This window comes from Cryptomeria japonica, chromosome 1 (assembly GCF_030272615.1).
Source record: "Cryptomeria japonica chromosome 1, Sugi_1.0, whole genome shotgun sequence".
Taxonomy (NCBI): Eukaryota; Viridiplantae; Streptophyta; class Pinopsida; order Cupressales; family Cupressaceae; genus Cryptomeria; species Cryptomeria japonica.
In genome coordinates, this window is record NC_081405.1 from 239,048,446 (window position 1) to 239,071,614 (window position 23,169).

The 23,169-nt window shown below is 36.3% G+C and overlaps 2 protein-coding genes across 2 annotated transcripts in view; one reads left to right on the top strand and one right to left on the bottom strand.

The window, feature by feature from the left end:
• LOC131050857 (phosphatidylinositol-3-phosphatase SAC1) overlaps nt 1–23,169 on the bottom strand; it is a 90,376-nt gene that overhangs the window by 62,523 nt on the left and 4,684 nt on the right. The window contains exons 3-5 of the mRNA XM_057985156.2: nt 20,237–20,402; nt 18,724–18,946; nt 17,147–17,223 (exon numbers count right to left, since the gene is read on the bottom strand). Coding sequence (XP_057841139.1) covers nt 17,147–17,223; nt 18,724–18,946; nt 20,237–20,402 — 466 coding nt within the window. The remainder of the gene's footprint in view (nt 1–17,146; nt 17,224–18,723; nt 18,947–20,236; nt 20,403–23,169) is intronic.
• On the top strand, nt 12,329–13,685 carry LOC131873863 (uncharacterized). The gene is made up of 2 exons (XM_059216952.1): nt 12,329–13,185; nt 13,295–13,685. Exons 1-2 carry the CDS (start codon nt 12,924–12,926, stop codon nt 13,375–13,377), a joined length of 345 nt encoding a protein of 114 aa, XP_059072935.1. The 5' UTR covers nt 12,329–12,923; the 3' UTR covers nt 13,378–13,685.

The window sequence follows — 23,169 nt, forward strand, 5'->3', positions numbered from 1 at the left end:
ACCAATTGGAGAAGATTGACAATGAATTTGAAAATCTTCAACAATGGATGAGTAAACAATACCCGGAAAGTGAGACAATTCCATTGATTGAAGGATTAAAAAGAATGGTTCAAAGTGATAAAATTGGTGTTGATTTGTTGTGTGACTTTGCTCATATTGTTGACACTAATATCATGCCTATCAATAGTTGTGCTGAAGTCCTTGGTTACACTCAAGCTACTAGTCAAGTCAACCATTCTATTCCTATGCCTACATCCTTGCGTAGTGTGCCTACATTTACATCTTCTATCATGACTACATCCACTCAAAATGTTAATCCTACACATGTTAGTCCAGGGGGCAACCTTGTTAATCAAAATTCTTTTATACCTCTTTCCATGAGTCTTCCATTTGTGACCCAATCATCTCCCATACCTACATATCATAGTGTTCCACCTCCTTACTTTCAACCTCCACCTACATACAACAATGTTACTCCATCCCAATCCAATATGTCCAATTTCAATCTATCCACCAAAACAACTATCAATAACTTAGCCCAAAATTCTTTTATACCTCTTTCCATGAGTCTTCCATTTGTGACCCAATCATCTCCCATACCTACATATCATAGTGTTCCACGTCCTTACTTTCAACCTCCACCTACACGCAACAATGTTACTCCATCCCAATCCAATATGTCCAATTTCAATCCATCCACCAAAACAACTATCAGTAGCTTCGCCCAAACTGTCTCATCCTTACAGCAACAGTTAGCTTCCATTACCCAATCCAAGTCTAATGTGCCCACATTTGATATGGCAAGCCCATTATCCGATGACATTGTTCGGGTTGTCCCTCCTAAACATATGGAAGTATCTCAATTGGAGCTTTACAATGGAAAAAGTGATCCCTTGACTCATGTGAAAACCTTCCAAACTTTGTGTACTAACTTTGCTCATGATCAAAGACTTATGGCTAAATTGTTTACTCGAACCTTTAGGGATAAAGCTTTGCAATGGTATTGTTCTTTACCTCATTCTATTGCATCATTTCGACAATTAGCTAATGCTTTCATTCAACAATTTCACAATGATATTGGTCCTAAGATTACTTTGACTGATTTGATTCATTGTAAGCAAGGTGTTAAAGAAAAAGTGACTGATTTTATTGGTAGATATAAACATTTATATTCTCAAATTGCTTATCCTATGCCTGATCAAGATGTTCAAAGAGTTTTTATTGCTAATTTACACAAAGACATTAGGGATAAGCTTCTCTTTTCTGAGTTTACTTCATTTACGCAGTTGTGCATAGTGCTTCATAATTATAATTATCAGCTTCAAGTGAGTCAATTTGAATCATCTCCTTCAATGGCTCGAGTTGATAAGAATGAAAGTGCTCAACAATCTTTTGCGAAGTTTAAACTGAACAAGGAATACATCAAGATCAACAACATCAATACTCAAGTGGCAGCCACGACATCAAATGTGGCCCCTTTATCCAAATACTTTAGAAAAGAATTTACTCCTCTTTCTGAGTCTTTAAATAGCATAATGACAAAATTGATAAATAAAAATGTGTTGAAACATTCTCCCATCAAGCCAATTGATACCTCCAAACATTTGCCACCTTTTGAAACTTCCTCCCAAAGCCTTTTGCCAATTTCATCGTCAACCCAATCATGATACTGAGAAGTGTTATACACTAAGGAGTAGAATCCAAGACTTTATTGATAACAATACCATATCTATAGCTGGTGTGAATGACAAAGGAAACAAATCCGTAGCTCCTAATCAAAACCTCCAAATCTTTAATAATCCTTTGCCTTCCCATTCTACTAATGTGGTTGAGTCTGAGCCTCTTGCATATTCTCCTAATGACCTTGGCATTGAGTCTAGTAATGTGGTGAATCTTGTTGACAAACCTATACCTCCTAAGGACCTATACATTACCTTTGATCATAGTGAGACTATTGTTGGCACCTGATGGCCCACTATATATCACTGCGAAGATCAAAGGCAAACTCTCACGAGGGGTGCTCATTGATCCAGTGTGTATGGTGAATGTGATCAATAAAGAATATATTTAAGCTTTACAATTGCATCAAGTAACATATGATAAATCTGATGTAGTAGTAAAGGTGTATGATAGTTTCTCTTGCCCTACTATCGGTTCTATTACTCTTCCCGTTGAGTTTGGTACTAAGTGCTTAGATGTCATTTTTGCTATCATTCCTACATCGGTTCGATTTTGTGTGGAGTTGGGACATCCTTGGCTCTCCTAAATTAAAGTGATCCCTTCTACTATTCATAAATGTTTAAAATTCCCTCATAATAACAAACTCATAACAATTAATCATAGCATGTATCAACCCATGGTGAGGCGTGGAGATGTCAACCTTGATTACTATTGGCCTAAACAATTTGAGCCTCTTAAGCCTCAAAGTGATGCTCTTTTTCAATCGTATCAAAAGTGGAAGAATGAGATGATCTTATCTTTGACTAAGTCTAAAGATCCTAGACCTATTCCTCCTCCTCAGGATGGACTTGATATCCTTCCTACACCTTCTATTCCTCCTAAATATGCCGCAGTTCTACCTCCTACATCTTATGACCCCTAGGTGTCATATTGATCCTAAGCCTTCACAAACCTAGTAGACCTCCCATTCCTCCTCCTTAAAAGGAAGAGAAAAAGCCTGTCTATTGATCCTAAGCCTTCACAACCCTCGGCTAAAACTAAAAAAAATTGTTGTGCAAGATAACATCGATGGAGACGTCATGCTAAAGCTCATGAACTTGCTTCTCAACCCATTTCTTCTCCAAAGACACCAAATGTTGACTTGGTCCCATTTGTTCAACCTTCGCCTAACCCTAGGGAGGAAGTTTAACCTAAATCACCAAGATTAAAAATGCCTAAGAAAAATGATGGTTCATGTTCTATTCGTATAAGAGATCCTATTTTTATTAATCTTGATGAAGAAATGGATGAAAATGATGTTCATGATAACAATGTTGATGATAATGATTCTAATGATATGTACGACCTTGTTGATGTTGACAATGATTTATCTAAACAATTTTCAAAAACATTAATCCTAGCTCCTAGTGACAGACAAAGTGACTCATCATTAGAGCATGGTCCTTGTTTGGAACTTGTTGTAGCTCCATCTACCATGCTCGAAGTTGCTCCTCTTGCATCTTGTCCACCTTCCCAAAACAATGTTCAACAAGATTGGGAGGCGGATGATTTGCTTGATTAGCTACATTTGTGTTGTAGATTCTCTCTCCTCTTTTGCTTGTTTCCCTGTGATGTGTTAGGGTCTCTTTGGATGACCTTTGTCACTCCATTGGTGCAAGGTAATAAAGAGACTAAATTTGTTGTGACATTCTTCTATTAGTACCTCAATTCTTCTATTTGTTATCCCTTGTCTACTTGGGGACGATGCAAAGCGTTGAGATCTCTTTTGGTCTCTTCCATGTTGACTCAAAAGACACACGTTCCCTTCTTCCATTGTGCTTGTGGTTCCACTTCCTTTGGGGGATGAGATCAATTTAATACAAATATTTTCATGATATACATTATTTATCATAAGAGCATACTGAGCCCATGGTTAGTGGATCCCTTATGCGTTTTTATGTTTTGTGACCATTATCCTTTGATTTGTCATTTCTTGGGAGCATATCATTGTGATAACGTGCTTGTCTTTGGATGCATGCTACTTTAAAGCAATTGCTCCCGATGAGGCTATGCAATTGCTTTAACATGGGGGCATACACTACGTTCAATGTTTCACTTTACGCACACACTATCACATGTCTTGATACTCAAGTTACTTTGCAAACTAAGCCTTTTGCTTTGTAATTTAATATTTTTCTTTTTCTTGACTCATAGTAAGCGAACCTTACTAGGCTAGTAGTCATGATTCTCTTTCTCCTTCCTCTTTCTTTTGATGTCCCTTTTGTCTCGATATTGTAGTAGTAAGAGCCTAAAGTACCCTGGGGGCTTAGTGTGTCTTGTCTCTTTGATATCTTGATAAAAGTTTTTCAATGCAAACCTTTGTACTTTATTGAGAGTATGCTTAGTCTCATACTCTCACTAAAGTGGGGGCTAAATGTAGTGTCCTAAATTGTACTCCCTTACAATTTTGTCGTCACTTGGGACCTCACCTTGTCGTTTGTTCCCTAAGGCCTGATTGAAGCCCTAATTCTACTCACACCATGTATTTCACTCAAATTTTCATAATCTACATTTCCTTTCCCAATATCCTAGGCCTCTAGGTGCCCTGGTCCTCTCCAAAAGGGCCCATTTTGAGACCTCACAACGGTAACATGATTTGAGCAGGAACCTAGATCACGTGTCGGCTCATGTCGGAAAATTAATTTGTTTTTCGACTAGCATGTATAAAAGGAGGTCTACCTCTCTCATTTTGAGATACATCTGATCAATCAATCAAGCATTCATGATTCAAATTCAAGTGAGCAAGCAATCAGTCTTCTTTCAAGCATTGGAGCAGAAGTAAAGTCAAGATTCAAGCACTGGAGATGACATTCATGTTCTATGTTTTGTGAAGACTATCTAAATGAAACCCTAATTCCTTGTGAAGACAAACAAAATTTCATTAAAAGGTATATCATTAGTGTTTTAGACATTTTCAACATTTCTCTCAAAAAGAAATCATTTCTATTACAATACTTCATTTACATTTCAATTCTATTTCATGGTTAATTCCATACTAGGGTTTGACCTCAGGCAAACGTCTATTCCCAACTATTTTCCCTTCTCTACTGTGTAGAGGGAGAGGTATAGAGCTGCAATTTTCAAGATCGACGCTATTCACAAAGATGAACAGGCTCCTTTTTGGACGATGAAAAGTTTAGAAGACCCAAGTGACTGCCATTCGGGTTTCGACAATTCAGGTTGACCTTTTGGGCATAGATCTGAACATTCACATATTGGATGATTCAAAATTTCTAGATTAGATTGTGTAATAGTTTTTGAATCAATATTTTGGATCACACTCTGTGATCCATCATTAGGATAAAGAGAGTCGTGAAACATAAAATGATAAGCTATAGACTAGAACCACACATATTGCTCAGATCCAAGTTCATGACTCAGATCTGAACATTCACATATTGCTCAGATCTAGGTTTGTGGCTCTGTTTGACGACTGTAATTCACTGTTTATGCATAATTACTTCAATTTACATACATTTACCCTAATTTCAGCATCATTAATTAAATCAATTCAATTTAAATGGAAAGAAGAGGCACATCTAAAACCCCTGGAATCTGATCAAATCTTGGTCTTTGAGGCTTAGATCTATCAAATTCCATCTTTCCCTAATGTAATGGTTCCTAAGTAAACATTAATGGTTTTACTACATCATGGGGTGAAACCCTAAATTTTCACCTTTAGACAATATAACAATATTGTTTTTCCTTTTAAAACTTATTTAATCAAATTAGCACATGTAAAATAAAATAATGAGCAACACAATTTACTTGAAAACCCTTGCAAGAGAAAACAATGGCAAAAATATTGCTTTTATTAATCTTCTTTTTACAAATTTTGTAGGCACCAACCCCTCATTCAATTTGTGAGCACCAACTCCCACTTATGAATTTGTAGGCACCAACCCCTACACTATGAGCCACTAACCTCGCCAATATGAAGCACTCTTCTAAAATCTGCTATAACTTTGATCACCAATCTGCAATAATTCTGATTACAAATCTTAGCAAAAGTCTGATCACAAATCTCCTATGAGATTTTTCACTCTCTTCTTTTGCTATTATGCTGGTCATAAAATTGATTGCTATATCCTTGCAAATCTGTCAACAATCCTCTTAATACTTGCTGTTTATTTGCTGGCGTATATGATATGTTTAATCTCTTTTACTCCACAGCACACCTTTTCATCAGCCTACTGGTGTATATCAGATATGTCTTCTTATTCCGCACACTCTACACACATTCTTCACATCTAAACAAACTTCTTTTTATATCTTCCTTCTCTATTTGAAAAGGTGTGACTTTCCTTGAGAGAGGTGTATTCACAAAGGACAGACCCTTTTAAGAATCGCACATTTTGGTTTATTAACCTTTTAAAAAACAAATCGCACCCCTTAAATATCTAATTGCTTTATCGCTGCACATTATATTATAATGAATTGCTGTCTTTAAAGATATTAATCTCTAACAAATATATTAGTAGTTGGCCATATTGATCATTGTTTCTTATGAATTCGCTGCTCATTATGTCAGCCTCATGAAACATATCAAACACAAAAAATACATCATGAAGTCAGCCACCATATTTTCCAATATGAAAGAGATGGAGGTCGGCCCGTATTAACATGTTGGGTGCTTGACAAGGATCTGATTTTGATGATTGTTGTGTATTATTAGTAATATCTCGTGGGAGTTGGCCAAAACTAGTAAGTTTAAATCTTTAATTTAAACTTCAATATCTCCATTCATATCTCTATTTATAACTTTGCATATTTTGACAATGGCATTTGACATCAATGACATTTTGTCCAGCAAATTCATCATTGTAAATAATGAAACTACGTGGGCAATCTTTATGCATTTTTCCTTTTTGGCTTAAGTTCTTAGTAATATTCCCAATGCTGATTTAGGCTTCCTATGGAAGCATTTGCCAAAGATTTGTTTCTATGTCTTGACATTAGCATCCTTATTTCCACAATTTGCATTTTCTTAGTTTCATGTCCCTGATTCTGATGCTTGGTTCAACAGAGGTCAAATTTTAGAGATAAATGCAGTGCGCAATTTAAATTTCAAAGAATTTCTCTTTAATTCAAATGAAAAATTTAAAACCAAAATGTGTTGTTTCTGTAAAAGTGTACACAGTTACCATTCTATTGAAAAAGCCAAAGTTTTTTCTAGGCAGTTTAGGTCAAGGCAAGGTTCAATATTTCACAAAGTAATATATATAGTCAGATAAGACTCCATAATCTCAATATAGTACCTTAGAAGTTTGCAAAAACAAGGTATTCAATGTTATGGTTTCCTTTTCACCTTAGCTCAGTGTTGGAAAAGTATCAAAGCCTTCATCAAGTTCCATTGTCTTCTATTTTGTGTTTTTCTCTTTTCTCTCTCACTTGTGTGCCACTGCCTGTTGCTGTGTTTTTTTATGCACAATCAAACACATAATAAAATACCAAAAGTATTCTATCCTCTCTTGATCAAAATCTTCCTGGGTGCTAAATTGAATGATCAACCAAGATGACTCCAAGGTTTCTCTAGTCAGGTCTTGACGTGTAGATAGCTCAATTGGTTGATGTGATTGCTGCTAATCCAAGGGGACTTATGTTGAATACTTGAATGTTGAACGTTTGGATGTTGTTGGAACTTAGATTCTAACTACTTGCTTGGAAAATAAAATTGCAAAAGATATAAGGTTTGAGGAGTCTAATCTAATCCAAAGAATGCAAGAGACAATGAACGATTGAGTGAACTTTAACTAAGCTCTTCTTCGCCATCAAAGAATAACTCCACAAAGCTAGTACGATCTTCTAAGGAGAGCAAAATGATGTTCAAATTGCTATCAACAAGGATACCATCAAGGCAATGCATATTTAAGTGTGAATAGGAATTGGAGTTAAGTTCATTTAAGAATTCCATTTGACCACACAAGGAAAACTTGCAATCAGCAAATTGCTAGTGGTATGGATATATGAATTTCACTGTTGATCACGCACATAGTTCTTTCATTCATCTAAACAACATGAAAATGAATTGAGAAGTAGAGACCATGCAACTTGTTGAAATAACACATCAAATTCACCGTAGCTTCAATGAAATCATATGCTCTTTACAACAAAGTCTTGGCAACAATCTTTGCCTTCTCCTAATCTAACTTCTATTATAATTGCTAACTATTGATTGCTATCTATGAACTGTTATCTATTTCTCTACTATTATTGTCTTAATCTTCTACAAATGAGAAAACTGAGCCTTTTATAGATAGCTCTTTACAATGAATGGCTCAGATTGATTCACAATCAATGGCTGAGATTACAAGATCAAAACCCTAATTAGGGTTTGTTATAACAACTCCCTTTGACCAATGAGAAAATTACTTTTAATTTGACGTGTTCCATATTGAATGTGAACCAATGATATATAAGGTTAGGTATCTCGAAGTTTGTTCCTCCTTTGAATGAGCCAGATACATTGCATTTGGACATGTTGATGTGGGACCCTTTGATTGGTTGAGTGGTGACAAGGATGACACCTCAACTTGCACTGTAGACTTGATACATCATCATGAAGGAATGTTGAGCAATATCTCTTGATAGTCAGCATTATTCAACTTGCTCAATGCAATGATGATGGGAAGTGTATCTTTATGATCTAGCCAACTTTGATTAACTCTTCTGAAACTATCTGCTCCCTTGATCATGTTTGATGTAGACTGTGTGATGACCTTGGTTGATCTTCCCTTATTCATGATTTTACCTTGATGAATGATATACTTAGTTGGATTTAACTCCTCAATGTACTGGCTATGATTCTTGGATTCCCGAAGGGAATTCAAGATTGTAAAACATACTTTCATTATGTAAGTTATCTTTCCTTCATGCTCCAAGGTCTTGACTCCTATGTCGAGATGATGTCTTGATCAAGTAGAGACCTTGATAATGTAAGTTAGATGTGAGGCAGGCTTTGAATAGATCCTTTCAAGTTGTAATGCTAGCCTTGAGTGTCCTCTTGTTGTAGAACTTAAGTCCGATCTATTCAAGTTGTAATGCTAGCCTTGAGTGTCCTCTTGTTGTAGAACTTAAGTCCTTCATACTGATGTTGTTCGCCTCCATCTTGACCTTTGATGTCGATCTTTGATAACTTGAAGTCCTAATAATAGGGATGATATGATGAACCCTTGGATGTAATGAACTCCTCACAATGCCGATTTGCCTTGATATGATTGTATGATCTTTCCTTTATACTTTTGACTTCTTCATGTCGCCGTGATACTATGAAAGTTTTGAAACCCTTGAGTACAACATTGTTTCTCCCTCGCATGTTTAAGTGTAATCTCCTTTTTACTTATTGAAATCTTGACTTCTTTACGTTGTATCAGACCTGCAAGAACAAGGAAAATTCCTTAAATAATAATTGCAAATGAGAAGCAATACTTGAAAACCTCTAAAGAATATATATATATATATAACAGCCCTTGTTCAATGATTACTAATCCTGGAAGAGACTATCTTGGGTATGATTTTGATGCTTGAAGGTCAAATTTTATTGATCAAAGTCTGACTTACAAATTTGATTTTGACTGATTTGATCAATTCTTAAGATCTGATTATTATCACTTAGGTCTGGGTTTAACTTCTAGGTCTGACTCTGAGTTTAAGGACTGTGAATTAGGATCAATCCTCTGACTTGTAGTACTGATTTGTGAATTAGGTTTGCATCTCTGATTTTGACTGGCTTTAAGGTCTTGTCTGCAAGTCGGTATTTCCATCTTCATTTGTACTATTACATGCTGGTGGCATTTTAACTCTCATTTGCACCATCCAATCGGTATTGAACCCTTTGTTTGCACGGTGAACTTTGGCGGCCTTCTACCTCTCTTATGCAAAAAAAAAACATGTTGAGTTGGCATTCTGTGATTTGATTGCATAAATGATCAGCCTTTAGGTCTTCATTTGCATTTCGGTATTTTGCTCTTCATTTGTATTTGCTTGAGCGGTGAAAGACTTTTCATTTGCACAATTCAATTTGCCCAAATCAAACTTGAGGTGGTGGCTTTTGTAGGTTCATTTGCACAATATGATCCTGTTGGCATTTTCCTTTTGAGCTGCACAATGCTTGGCGGCATTTCTCCTTTCATTTGCATAAATCTTTACATTCTTGGTGCCAATGTCACGTTAGCTTGCACAAACTGAATTCATTTAGGTGGCATTTTGTATTTCATTTGCATAAAAGTGGCGGCTTTTGTCATATCTTTTGCACACTTGCTTGGCCGGCCTGAATTGCTTCATTTGCATGCTATGCTTTAGGCGGTATTTTTCCCTTGAATTGCACAACCAAGTCGGTATCTTGACCTTCATTTGCATAAGCATAAGTGATCCATTCACATTCTCCATCAATTCGGCCTTAGACTCTTTATACACATATGATGGACCTTGCTTGGGCGGTGTTTCATCTTTCATTTGCATGATCAATTTGGCCTTCATGGCTGGGTTTCATTTGATTGCCTCATTCATGTTTCATCTTTCATTTGCGTGATCAATTCGGCCTTCATGGCTGGGTTTCATTTGATTGCCTCATTCACCAAAATAGATCGGCCTTTCATGCCTCATTTGCATGAGCAGGTTGGATTGATCAACTTTTGGTCACTTAGTTGCCTTTTAGGTGAATTGGCCTTTAAGGCTTCATTCGCATACCAAGTTTAATTGATCAAGCCTTGATCCCTTTGGTTGTTCCTAGTCAAATCAGTCTTTAGGGCTTGGTTTTTGCATAAACAAAATTGATGAAAGCATGTCTTACCTTTGTTTGAACGAAGACCTCTTATTGCCAAATCGTCCCTTGGGGTTTCATTTGCACAAGGTTGGCGGTATAGGACTCTTTATTTGCACAAACTTGCCCAAATCAAACTTAGGGTGGCGGCATTTGTAGGTTCATTTGCATAACAAAGTCTTTGAGAGCAAGCTCATAACAAGACCACCTCTCAAGCAAAATCTTGCCTTAACCAAATTTTCGTCTCAAAACCCCAATGAGCCCAATGCTATGATACTTCACCATTTGTTTATCACTGTGAGCGACTTTGGTGACCATTTTCTCAATCTGACCTATGCCACTCTAAAACCCTAACTCTCACCATCTCAAACTCTAAGACCTTTTTGCTTGCAAACTGACAACTCTCTTGCCTCTTGACAATAATAGCAACTACTCGACCTGACCTTAACTACTCATCCTAGGCTGGCAGAACCAAGAAACTACCAAGCAAGACACTAAGCAAAGCAAAAAGTGGGAGTCCCCATTTGCAATGGAGCGACGTATGATTACATCACAACAGTGCCCAGCTTTATGTTTGCTGCAACATTTAATAACTTGGACTTCGCAATTGCTCGGCAAAACCAAAAAAATTAAAAACTTGGGACTTTGCAAACCCAAAAATATTTAAAACTCAGGACTCAGCCAGCTCAAGAATTTTAAAAAACTCAGGACTTGGCAAATTTATTGAACATTTAATAATATATTAACTTTTAAAAATAAGATTTAAAAACATGCATATTACTAAATTTATAAACCATATTACTGATTTACTTCATATATAGATCAAAATTAAAGTTCAATGCACTTCATAGATGAAAGCATAGATGACAAACTCGCCGAATACTCGGCGAGTCACAAAAACTAGCCGAGTTTTTGGCCCTAGCGAGTAGTAATGACTTCTACTCACCAGGAAACTAGCCGAGTTTTTGGCAAAAACTCGCCGAGTTTTTGGCGAGTTTTTGCCAAAAACTCGGCGAGTTTTTGCCAAAAGCTCGCCCGTGTTTTCTATACAGCCGAAAACGGCTTAAAAACTCATTTGTTTTTTGTTTTCCAATTATGTTTTGGGCTGAGAAGGGGGAAACTCATTTGGAAGGCTTGGAAGGTGATTTGGGGTGGTTATTGAGTGATTCCAAGTGGATTTGAAGGGGATTTGAAGGAGATTTGAAGGGAAAATCAGATTCCAAGTAAGTTTTTTAATTTTTTTTTCTATGCTTTTTTAAAACAATTTGTTTTTTTTTTGTTGCATTTAGATTGATTACAAATGATTCCTAGGTAGTCTAAATCATTTCTAAGTTATTTACACAAGATTTAACACAATTCTTGTTGAATTTTCACAATTTTTTTGAAGAATCTAGTTTTCAAAAAAAAATTCAAACCCTACTTTTTTTTTAAAAAAACTTCGAATGATGTCTAAATTTATTTAAACTAATGTAGATAGTTTGCTTAGTGCTAAATTGTTTAACTAAAATGTTAATTTTTTTTTGCACTTTGTATGTGTAGGTTAAGTAAGCATTAATCATGGCAAGGGAGCAATGGCCACTAGATCCATGCCCATCTGGATTTATAGGCACCCGTCCTAGAGGTGCTAGAGATGGGGCATGGAGGTATGCCTATGAGGGACCCGATCCTGGGTCAATTATATGCATAAAGTGTGAGAGAATACTTCATGGAGGCATCAACCGCCTCAAATACCACCTTGCAGGAATAGATAGGCATGATGCTAGAGCATGCCCTGGGACCAATGAAAAAATAAAAAGACAAATGAATGCCTTACTTGCAGCTGGGGAAGAGAAGAAACTACAAAGGGAGAGGGCAAAACTAGCCATGAGATCAGCCATAGCTGAATCTCAAGGTGTTTCTATTGACCTTGAAGAGGAAGAAGAAGCACTTGAGGGCATAGTGGGCTCTCGGCGTGGCCCACGTATCCGCAAACCGACCATCAGCTCGCCCATTGCTTCTGCTTCCTCTAGTAGAGTACTTGGCCGGGGCCCTGTTCCACTTCCATCACAACGATCAGGTTCGATAGGTGATTATTTTGTGCCCAGAAACACACCTGGAGGACAACCATCATTAGAGGCTAGTGGATGGAATAAGGAGGTACATGAGAAAACTGACATTGCAGTTGCTGATTTTTGGTACTTCAACAACATTGCATTCAATGTGGCGGAGAATGCTTATTGGTTGAATTTGGTGACTGCTATGATAGTTTCAGGAAAGGGGTACAAGGCCCCTTCTCGCAGGGATTTGAGTGGGAGGTTAGTAAATTACTACATAGTCCACTTGATTTCATTTTTAATTATTTTTTAGATTTCTTGTTTATTAAATCAAAATTGTGTACTAATACCTAATTTCACTTTGCACTTACAGGTTGCTCACAAATGCAGTTGCTAGGGCAAGAAAAGTGATGGAGGATCAAAAAATTGATTGGGCAAATTATGGCTGCACCATTCTTTCTGATGGGTGGACAGATGGCAAGAACCGCACCATCATCAATTTTTTGGTCGCTTGCAAGGACAATGTAGTGTTCTTGAAATCTGTCGATGCCTCCAACAAGGTGAAAAATGCAGAAACATTGGCTGGAATGTTGGAGCGTGTCATCATGGAGGTGGGGGTAGAGAATGTGGTGCAAATCATCACAGATAATGCAGCAGCATATGTGTCAGCAGGTAGAATCCTCTTGAATTATCACCTTTAGGCATTAGCAATATTCTCATTTGTTGTGGGCTTTGTTTTACTTGGTTGCATATTTCTTAAGAATAAATTCTTCTTTTGCAGGAAGAATCCTCCAAGAGAGGCACCCCACTCTTTTTGGACACCTTGTGCAGCACATGTCCTTGACCTTCTTTTGGAGGACATAGGAAAACTTGAGTGGGTGACTCCAGTTGTGGAAGATGCAAGGAGGATCACCAAATATATCTACAATCACCCTTGGGTCCTAAATTTGATGAGACAACACACGCAAGGGAAAGATTTGGTGAGAGCTGGTGTCACAAGGTTTGCAACGATTTTCTTGACGTTGCAAAGCATTCTTGCTGCATTGACTTCTTTGAAACAAATGTTTGTGAGTGGAGAATGGCTTAACTCACCTTATTCAAAGAAGCCTGAAGGAGAGGCTGTCACATGCATAGTCTTCGACAACCAATTTGCACAAAGGGCTGCAGAGATTGTGAAGGTTGTTACTTCAAAACTTTAATTTTTAAATTTTAGTTATTCTTAATTCAAGTCTCTCATTACTAATTTGTAACTTCATTATTTAAATTTTGATCTTTTTGTAATTTGTATTTTTCAATTGTAGGTGTCAGAGCCCTTGGTTCGAGTTCTTCGCTTGGTGGATGGGGATAAAACCCCAATGGGATATCTTTATGAGGCCATGGATAGGGCCAAAGAGTATCAAAAATTACTACAAGGGGGATAGGCTCAAATTTGATCCCATTTGGGAAATTGTTGATAGGAGGTGGAACAATCAGCTCCACCAACCCATTCATGCAGCAGGGTACTTCCTCAACCCTCGTTTTAGGTTCGGGGGTTCTTACTCAGATTCGAATGGAGAAGTCATGGAGGGCCTCAGTACATGCATTGAGAGGATGGTACCTGATGTTGAGGAGAGAGACCTCATTGTGAGTGAGCTCCAAAATTATGAGGGAGGAAGGGGTAAGCTATTCTCTTCAGAGCTGGCTAAGAGAGGAAGAACCACTCAAACCCCAGGTATAACATTTGCCATTTGGATTTTGGGATCTAAAGACTAAAATGATTGATAAATTATGTTTTCTCTTTTCTCTTTGCTTTCTAACTTTTCCATTTTATTTATTTTGCAGATGCTTGGTGGCAAAATTGGGGTGGAAACACCCCAAATCTCAAAAAATTTGCCCTCAGAGTCTTATGTCAGCCTTGCAGTTCATCCAATTGTGAGTGCAATTGGAGCTTGTTTGAAGCAATCCACACGAAGAAGAGGAGCAAGTTAGCGCAAAAACGGCTCAATGACCTTGTCTACGTGCAATATAATCTTCGATTGCACGTAAAGAAGGTAGAGGAACTAGAAGGTGGTCCAATTGACTTGGATGATATAGATCCTTACATTGATTGGACATCACAGGAGCAGCCTCCATTGTTTTCCGACACTGACATCACTGATTTGGAGAGGCAGGCTATGGAGGAGGGGGGTGGATTTGGTTTCAGGCTGGATGACATTGAGGAGGATGAGGATGAGGATGAGGATGAGGATTCATTGCCAGTGCCAGAGGCAGGTGGAGACATAGCTTCATCCAGGATGGAGGATGAGTCTCAATCAACCATACCGAGCGAGGAGGCACAGTCACGCCCAGTCCCACAGCAGACTTATACGACTAGACAGTCTAGACCCTCTAGTTCTACCTCTCCCCATGTTTTTGCTAGAGCTGGGAAGAGGAAGTTGTAATTGTAATTTGTAATGATGTATTTACTTTTGGTTTTACAAAAACTATTTAGTAATTTACTATTTTGCTTCAGGCTTCCAGCCATCAACATTCCTCATGAGGATGCGATTTTGTAGACACTTTGCATTTAAATATATCTAGAATCAGCTTGTTTCTTTTGTGTTATCATTTATTGACTCTTTGGATGCATCTTCTCATTAAAAATTGCAAAAAAAATGCATTTTTTACTAAGTTTAAGCGTGTTTTTAAGTTGCCGAGTTTTTCGCCGAGTTTTTCCGAGTTTTTCCCGAGTTTTCGCCAAGTTTTTTTCCCAGGGGCTTGGCGAGTCGAGCCGAGTCGCGAGTAGTTCAACTATGGATGAAAGTATCAGTAAAATTTCAATACATATAAACTTCCAGTTTCAATATCAACAAAAATTACAGGTCATAAATTTCTTCTATGACTAAAGCTCAGAAAAGTCTGTTGCTGCTATGTGAGTGTCATGGAAGTGGATGGTATAACTGCTACCCTCAACAAGAGCCATAACAGGAGCCTCAAGCATAGGACTAAGTTGTGTGCACAGTGAACCCAACCTTAACGACATAAACTCGCCTTCTAAAGCCTCACATGCTACCACATTTGCTTGCCATTCGGCTTCATCCCTCCAAATCGACAATCTCATTAGTAGCAAATAGTGGATTCACATCATCAAGCTCAGCAACCCAATTTGAACATGAATCAATGTCATCAAGGTCGAGCACATGTGTATCCCATCCCCATACCTTCTTTTCATGCATTTGAAGGTTGTTTACACAAACACAAGGTCATTCAAATGCTTTTGAGTCAATTTGTTGCACTTTTTTGTGTGAATGACCTCAACAAGCACTCACAACCAAAAGTGCTACAGGGATGGGGATAGATTGTGGATGGTAAGCTTTTGAAGATAAGTTTTTGTGGCACCAAAGTCTTCACACCACAAATCTGCAAGGACAACATTTATAACTTTGTAAGATTTTAAGAATTTTAGTAAACATAAAAGTTAAAATAAGTTTTAAAGTAAAATTAAACATAATGTTTATTTTACTTGGCTATATAATGCCCTCTCCACCCTCTTATAACTATGCCTTGTGTACAAGATCTCAAAGGTTGTCATCAGGGATCAACCTTTGAATACGTGTTGAGGCCAAGCATAACCTTTGCATTTTCTCTAAATGAAGAAGAGAAGAAAAACATAAGAGAAAATAGTAGGCAGCAACATGAATATGTTGGTGGAGTTGTCGGTTTAAAATCAATAATGCACCAAACGGCTTCATATTTGGCTCTATTCAAACCATACAAATGTTGAATTGGAAGTCGAAAGACTGAACCTCGCAGCATCTGAAGATTGAAATGGAAGCTGGATGGTTGAAGTCACAATGTCTAAAACAAGTCACAATCATGGCATTTGCAATTTCAAAACCCTCAGGCAGTGGTGTCAAAAAAATATGTAGGTTAAATAATGAAATCGTGTGAACTTTTATCAAATTTTTGGGGGCCAAGTTAAACCATAGAATCACAAATTTTTGACAGGTTTTGCGAGTTTTACAGTTAAAATGGCAGGCAGCAAGTTTTTTCAAAAACTCAGCATCAAGTTTCTTGCGATTCACTCAGTGGCAATTTAGAGTAATCACCAATTTTTTAATTTATGTTTTGTAACTTTGTTGTATTAAAAGGGCCATCAAAACATGTGAGAACAATAGATTTGATCCAATGATAACCCAATTACAGGACACTTTCAGTTCTAAGATTACAGTGCCAAGGACTAGCATGTATCCATTTGGTCATCCTTGTCACACAACTGAAAGTACTCGTGCCCAACAAAGAAATTTTTTGATAGGTTCAAACACAATATAGATAAATTTACCTACATAACCTAAAAGCACAATAGATGAAATTGAAACATATACTAACCTGCTAATCCATAGCTGTGAAGAATAAAGCATTATGGACAATAAAAAAGAGTTCACTTTATAAGGAACAGGGTTGAAAACAAAGACATATTTGTTTCAATCCGATCCATCCTTGATTTCACACAAATTGAAACCATAGAGATACATCTATACAAGAGGAAACGAGGGAGGGAGAAAAAATATTCCTCAAATTTCAAAGTTCCTCAGTATGACATACAAGGCATATATATCTAGGCAAAAGAAAATTAAAATGAATTTTCTTTTCAAATGTGGGATATAAATTGCACCTGGTTCCTGCAAAGTGCCGGGAACGTCTTGAAATGAGTGTAACAACAAATACACGACCAAAAATTGATAACTTAACCTGCCAATGGAACAAGATCATAGTCCTATTATTTTGTTATCATAATCAAGGAAAATATATTGCTGAAAGTAAAATTCTATAAACTAACATGTGCAATGATCTACAGTTCTAGCCATATTGACATGCAAATGCCTTTTTTACCCAACTCTGGAGATTATATACAGATAATCATTATTTCACATTAATAAGATGGTATGGATAGAACAATCTAGAATATTAAATAAAAAAATTTAAAGATGTGAAAGATCATGCAAAGGAGTGGAACTATGAGGTATATGTTTTGAGCCAAAGCACCTGGACTTTACATACTCCAAAGTTCCAAACACGTGGGAAAGGGGATTTATATTTAATAACCATGTTGGTGTGCACGTGATTCAACCCTATGTTGCAGATCTCCTAGTTGTGCCTACTTTGTAGTGCACATGTTGGCACATATTTTGTAGGCTTAGTTTGCATGTAATGTATATTAATGAGTGGTGCATGTTACATATTATAAAAAAAATTGTCTATGTTGAATTAAGGGTGCACACCTTTCCCTGGGTGTAACAACATTTAGGATGATATGGTACCTTTGTTGCATTAAGGTTGCATAGCTTTTCTTGGGTGTCACAACATTTAGGATGATATGGTACCTTCGTTGCATGAAGGGTGCATACCTCAGATGTCACAACATTTAGGATGAGATCAAAATAGTGCAGTGTGTTTAGCCCTAGTCTCCACCACAGTTTCCAGCTTTGGCCTTCATTGTCACCTTGTTTCTCTTTAGCGGTCCCCTATTACATGGCTATTTGTATTTGTACTTGAATAACACTGTTAGGGTTTACCGACTCCATATTTAAAACTCTAGATTCCTTTACATTATTTTAGTTGTTAGTTGCTTTTCAGTTCTTGGGTTTCTTTTTTCCCTGGTACTTTTTCGAGTATAACTTGATATGTGTTTGAGTCTCCTTAACCTACTTCAGTCAATCATGCAAATTAATATAATTTCATTATTTCTTGATTTCTTAATGTTTAATATGGAACACCATACCTAATTTGGCATACTTTTCTCTTTCTCACAACTTGGGTTAACTGTTATGCATGTCATGGATCAAGGTTATCATCATGATAATGACTCTAGACTTATATCCTAAAATATTAATGTACAAAGGTTTTTATTTTAGATACCATGGGTCTTTCCTGAACAAGCATATAAGAGTGATCCTGGGAAATTCCTTTACAAAACTTCCAAGCACTTTGAATTATTGTCTTCCGATGTTGATAAGGAACACAAATGGAAACATAAGTTATGAGAACATAGTACTAGATAACTAAGAGAACATGCAGAAAATAACAGCATTGTAAACCAAGACATTCTAAAAGTCAAAATGAAACTATTTTGAAATGCTGAAGCAAACACCCCCAAGTATTTTTATTCATTTCCTTTATCACAAAAAGGCCATGTTTTATCGAATGTATATATTGCAAGAGAGAGAACCACAAATTTCTAGTATTCTGTACCTGTCTGAAATTTCCATGAACTAGAGCAACAGTCCATCGTGTGTTATTGCATTTTTGGCGAATTGTACGAGTCAGAAAAGCGTTCCAAACAAATAAATTCTCATATTGCATTCCCGCCATATCATTAGCAAGAACATTTTTTTGTAAACTTTGCATAATTGGATATGTGTAACTATAAAAGAAATCTTTCGTGAGATCAACACTAGAAAGCAGCTTCTTATATCTGCAACAATAGAAGAAATTAGTGTGCCTTATAGAGTTTGACACTTTAAAGATGCATTTATAATTTAAAATATACAAATTATCCTCCAAAATGAGTGGACTGACAAACAAACTTAACTAAATTAAATATAGCATTTGAAAGATAAAACTTGAATCTTCAAAGAATTCTGTATCGGTAGAATCCAATTTGAATTCGCTATGGTAGGTGTATTCAAGAAAGGTCTAAATCTAAATAAGACAGTAACCATTCATTTTGTATTCAATCTATTGATTAGCAGACATACATCCTGATCTGACAACACGAACACGGAGAGGTTCTTTAAGAACTCAAGTAAATCAAATTGTCAGTATAATTTAAACATAGTTAAGGCTAAAGTCGTCCTTTTGAACTGAAATTAAAAGGATATTAACCACAATATCTTATGCAAGAGAAAAGTTAAAGGTAATCATCAGTTGGATGTATAATGAAATACACTGCACAAACCATTTATATAGTAAGGAATCCCAAAAAAATATCAAAGTAGAGACACAGAAAATCTTCACACTAAAAAATAAATGCAAGGTTTTGAAATCTGAGAATAGTCAAGAGAATTCTCCTATCAAACAATTATACTGTAGTAATGAACTTTTTAGAGGATGAATCCTAACAAAAATATATATAATTTATTGACTATCAATCTGATAAGACTTTTATGGTTTTCTGAACCCTTACACTTGATATTTAATTTTCATATTTTTCTGATGACATTATTCTATGCGATGCATATGTTGATATTATTGCACTAAACAATGCAACCTTTGTGATGCGGATGTTAAGAGTCTCCATTTTTTCCCTTTGTGAGCATGGTTAGAAAGCTTGAGAGCTCAGAACATTTTCTATGCCCTGTTGTGGAAGTGAAGTAAGATTTGATGAGAGCAGATGAATCCACTCAAACTGTAAATAGTCCATTGCTGGAGAATCAATTCCAGAAATGAAAGCTATCAAGTAAAGTCCTTAACCCTCGTGGATTAATGGCCCGACAAAAACAATCGACAAAACCTAGGGTTTCAAAGGGTGATTGACAACCAACCATATTGACTCTTAATACTTTGCATATATCATATCCAATTTTAATATAAATTCCCTTTTTTACACCAGGAAAAGGAAAGAAACTAGTGATTCTTTCTCTGGTTACAAGGGAAGACAAAGGCATACATGTCAATTCAACATGGTTTTAACCTTATCTCATTTCAAAATGGTTCAATTAGAATATCACTGAGATTCTTAATCAGTAAATGTAAAGAAACAAACCTTAGTTCTGTCTTAGAATGTGCCAAATCAGTCTGTACTGAACTGTGGGGGATAGTTATTAGTTGAGAGTCTTCAATGCCATAAATGGCATGTCCACAGATACAGCCTATCTGGCGACGTTTTGTCACAAGAATGAGATAATATGACTCCAGAAACTTGATACATCCTGCAGGAAAAGCCTGTTATATTTAGTAAATGCTTTTTTATAAACATTCAATACAATTGGATGTCACAAAGAGATTAATGTAATCAAACCAGAATATTGGAGCAAAACTCAATTTAAAATTATGTTTAAAGGAGTACCAATAATAATCACGATCAAAGAAATACCATATTGACATATTACGAATGTTTTTCATTAATAATTTTATATACCCCAGTTTATATGAAGTTTTCACTTCTGGCTCTAAATAATTTGAATACAACAGCGTACAAATCATTGCTTACAATTTATATTGACAAACCTAACACAAAAATAAAATCAACACAAAATGCTGTCCACATAAACTTGTTTAAATTAAAAGAATGGGTCACATATTCAAGTGGCAAAACACATAACAGTTCAACTATGTGCTAAATTCATCAAGAGCAATATCAATCTCCAAGAATTGATGCAGGAATTGAAATAGTTTCCTATGACTACTGATTCATAAACTGCTTTTCCTGATTGGTTTGATAAAGTGAAGTTGTAAATTTGTCACTCTAGCATGAACATTCAATTCAATCCAAGACGGTTTCCCTGACTACGTTGCAAACATTACATCATGAAATATTACTCAAACAGTATTCCAGAAAGTAAAGTGAATTATATCGAGTAATTATTATTATGAAATAGGCAAATGCAACTTTGATAATTTACATTTTTCAATGTGTGCAAGATTACCCTGTGTGTAAATTTTTCCTCGAAAAAATATGATTTCCACATGCTACCTTTTATTGCACCATATTTCTAGTACTTTTATTGCACCATATTTCTAGTACATGTAGCCATCACCTATTTATGCTTTGTTCAAAAATATGCCATCCTCTTGGTTCCCAAGGTACTCCAAAACTTTTATAGCATTCAAAGTAAGACTCTTGTCATGTCCCCTTTCTCAAAATAAGTATTTGAGAGTCCTCTAGCCTATTACTTTATCTCTCATATAGGCTAAAGGAGCAAGGTGAGGGAAACAAGATAAGAACATAACTTAAGTTGTTCCAGTAACTTTATGTTGTAATTATAAAAAGGAACTTATGTTTTCGTTATTTGGGGATGTGTCCCCGGGCTAAAATCCCCCGGTTTAGGGGACTAGGGGATGGCCAGGGGATGTCCCCCCGCCGTCCCCAAAACTGCAAAATCTGTAGGAAACGTCCTGGAAACTTGGGGACGGCAATGATTCTCAAAGGGGACATCCCCCGTCCCCAATATGATTGGGGACGTCTGTGACGTCCCCTAACCGTCCTGGGGACGTCCCCCTTTTCCCAGCACATTTAAAAAAAAAAAGACTCAACTGCTCAAAAAAAAACATTTTTTAATTTTATTATAGATCTGCAAAACTGGATTTTCACTAATATGACAAGTAAACATGTCTGAATCACTTCCAAAATCACTTAGAAATAATGAGCAGCAGCCTGATAATAAATTTCACAAACACTTAGAACTCAGTAGTGCATAAAAAAGTAGTTGCAGGTCTACAATATAGGACTTTTCATTGATATGAAAGGTAAACAGGTCTGAATCATAGCCAAAAGCACTTAGAAATATGAATAACAGCTTGGTAATGAATTTCACAAACACCCAAAACTTTGTAGTGCATAAAGAAGCAGTTGTAGGTCATAATTGTAATGGAAGACTATCATAATTGTAATGGAAGACTATCAAAATATCCTCCAACCAGAAAAAAACAATGAACTACATGCAAACAAGTGTTGGCATATTGACAATGGATTCTGAATTATGAATGCATGTTGAGTATTGACAATGAATTCTAAACACAAATGTGGTATGATAAGGTTCTATAATGTACATATACCTGCTTTATCCATGTTTTCATAAATATAATGTATATATACTTGCTTTATCTATTTTCATATGAACATTTAAATTTCCCTATATATTTTAAATTTTCCCTATTTTTTATATAGCTGTCCCCCACCGTCCCCAAAATTGGCAAAAAAATTTGCCATCTCAGAAACTTGTCCCACCATCCCCTGCCATCCCTGTCCTGGAAACTCGGGGTAACATAGGAATCCAACATTAAAAGGTGTTTCTAGAAAAGATGGCCAGTATAATATTAAAAAGGTATTTTCTAGTCACTTCCAAAATAAAGTGGAAAATGTTTTTAAATTAAAAGGAGGGTTATATAAGGAGAGACTAGGCAAAAAAATTCTAGGTATTTGGATTTTAGGACAAAACGCCTCCAATTACTCATGATGGTTTCATTCAAAAATCACAATCGTGCTGAAAGTATATAGAAGTATTACTAGTGACAATGGTTTGTTTTTATTTCCTCATTTTTGAGAGTGAAGCTGCAGTTTGGTTTTCAGATTTGAAAAGGATATCAATTATACTTCATTTTCTGAAAATAGCCTAAGTTGCTGATATTCAGGGGGAGATGCATTATTCAGGGGGAGCTCATCACTGCATTATCTTACAGCTCCGAGGATTCCTTTGCCATTGATGTCAAAGGGGTAGAAGTAGAGAAAGGGGGAGCATTAAAGTCAGAGAAAGCATTATATATTCACAAATTATTTCCATGAAAGGTTGCCATTAATGACAAAGGGGAATTGTTAAAATGTTATCATTAATGTCAAAGAAGAAATCAGTTTGCTAATACCTAGAAGCTGTTAATGAGAGTTGAAGGTGACAAAGGGGGGAGCATTATATCTAGAAGCTGTTAATGAGAGTTGAAGGTGACAAAGGAGGGGAGCATTATATATTCACAAATTATTTC

Bases quoted from the DNA above. Each gene is read 5' to 3' on its own strand.
- LOC131873863 (XM_059216952.1), top strand. From the start codon at position 12,924: ATGGAGGATCAAAAAATTGATTGGGCAAATTATGGCTGCACCATTCTT. The intron at 13,186-13,294 runs GTAGAATCCTCT...CTTCTTTTGCAG, and splicing joins AGCAGCATATGTGTCAGCAG to GAAGAATCCTCCAAGAGAGG.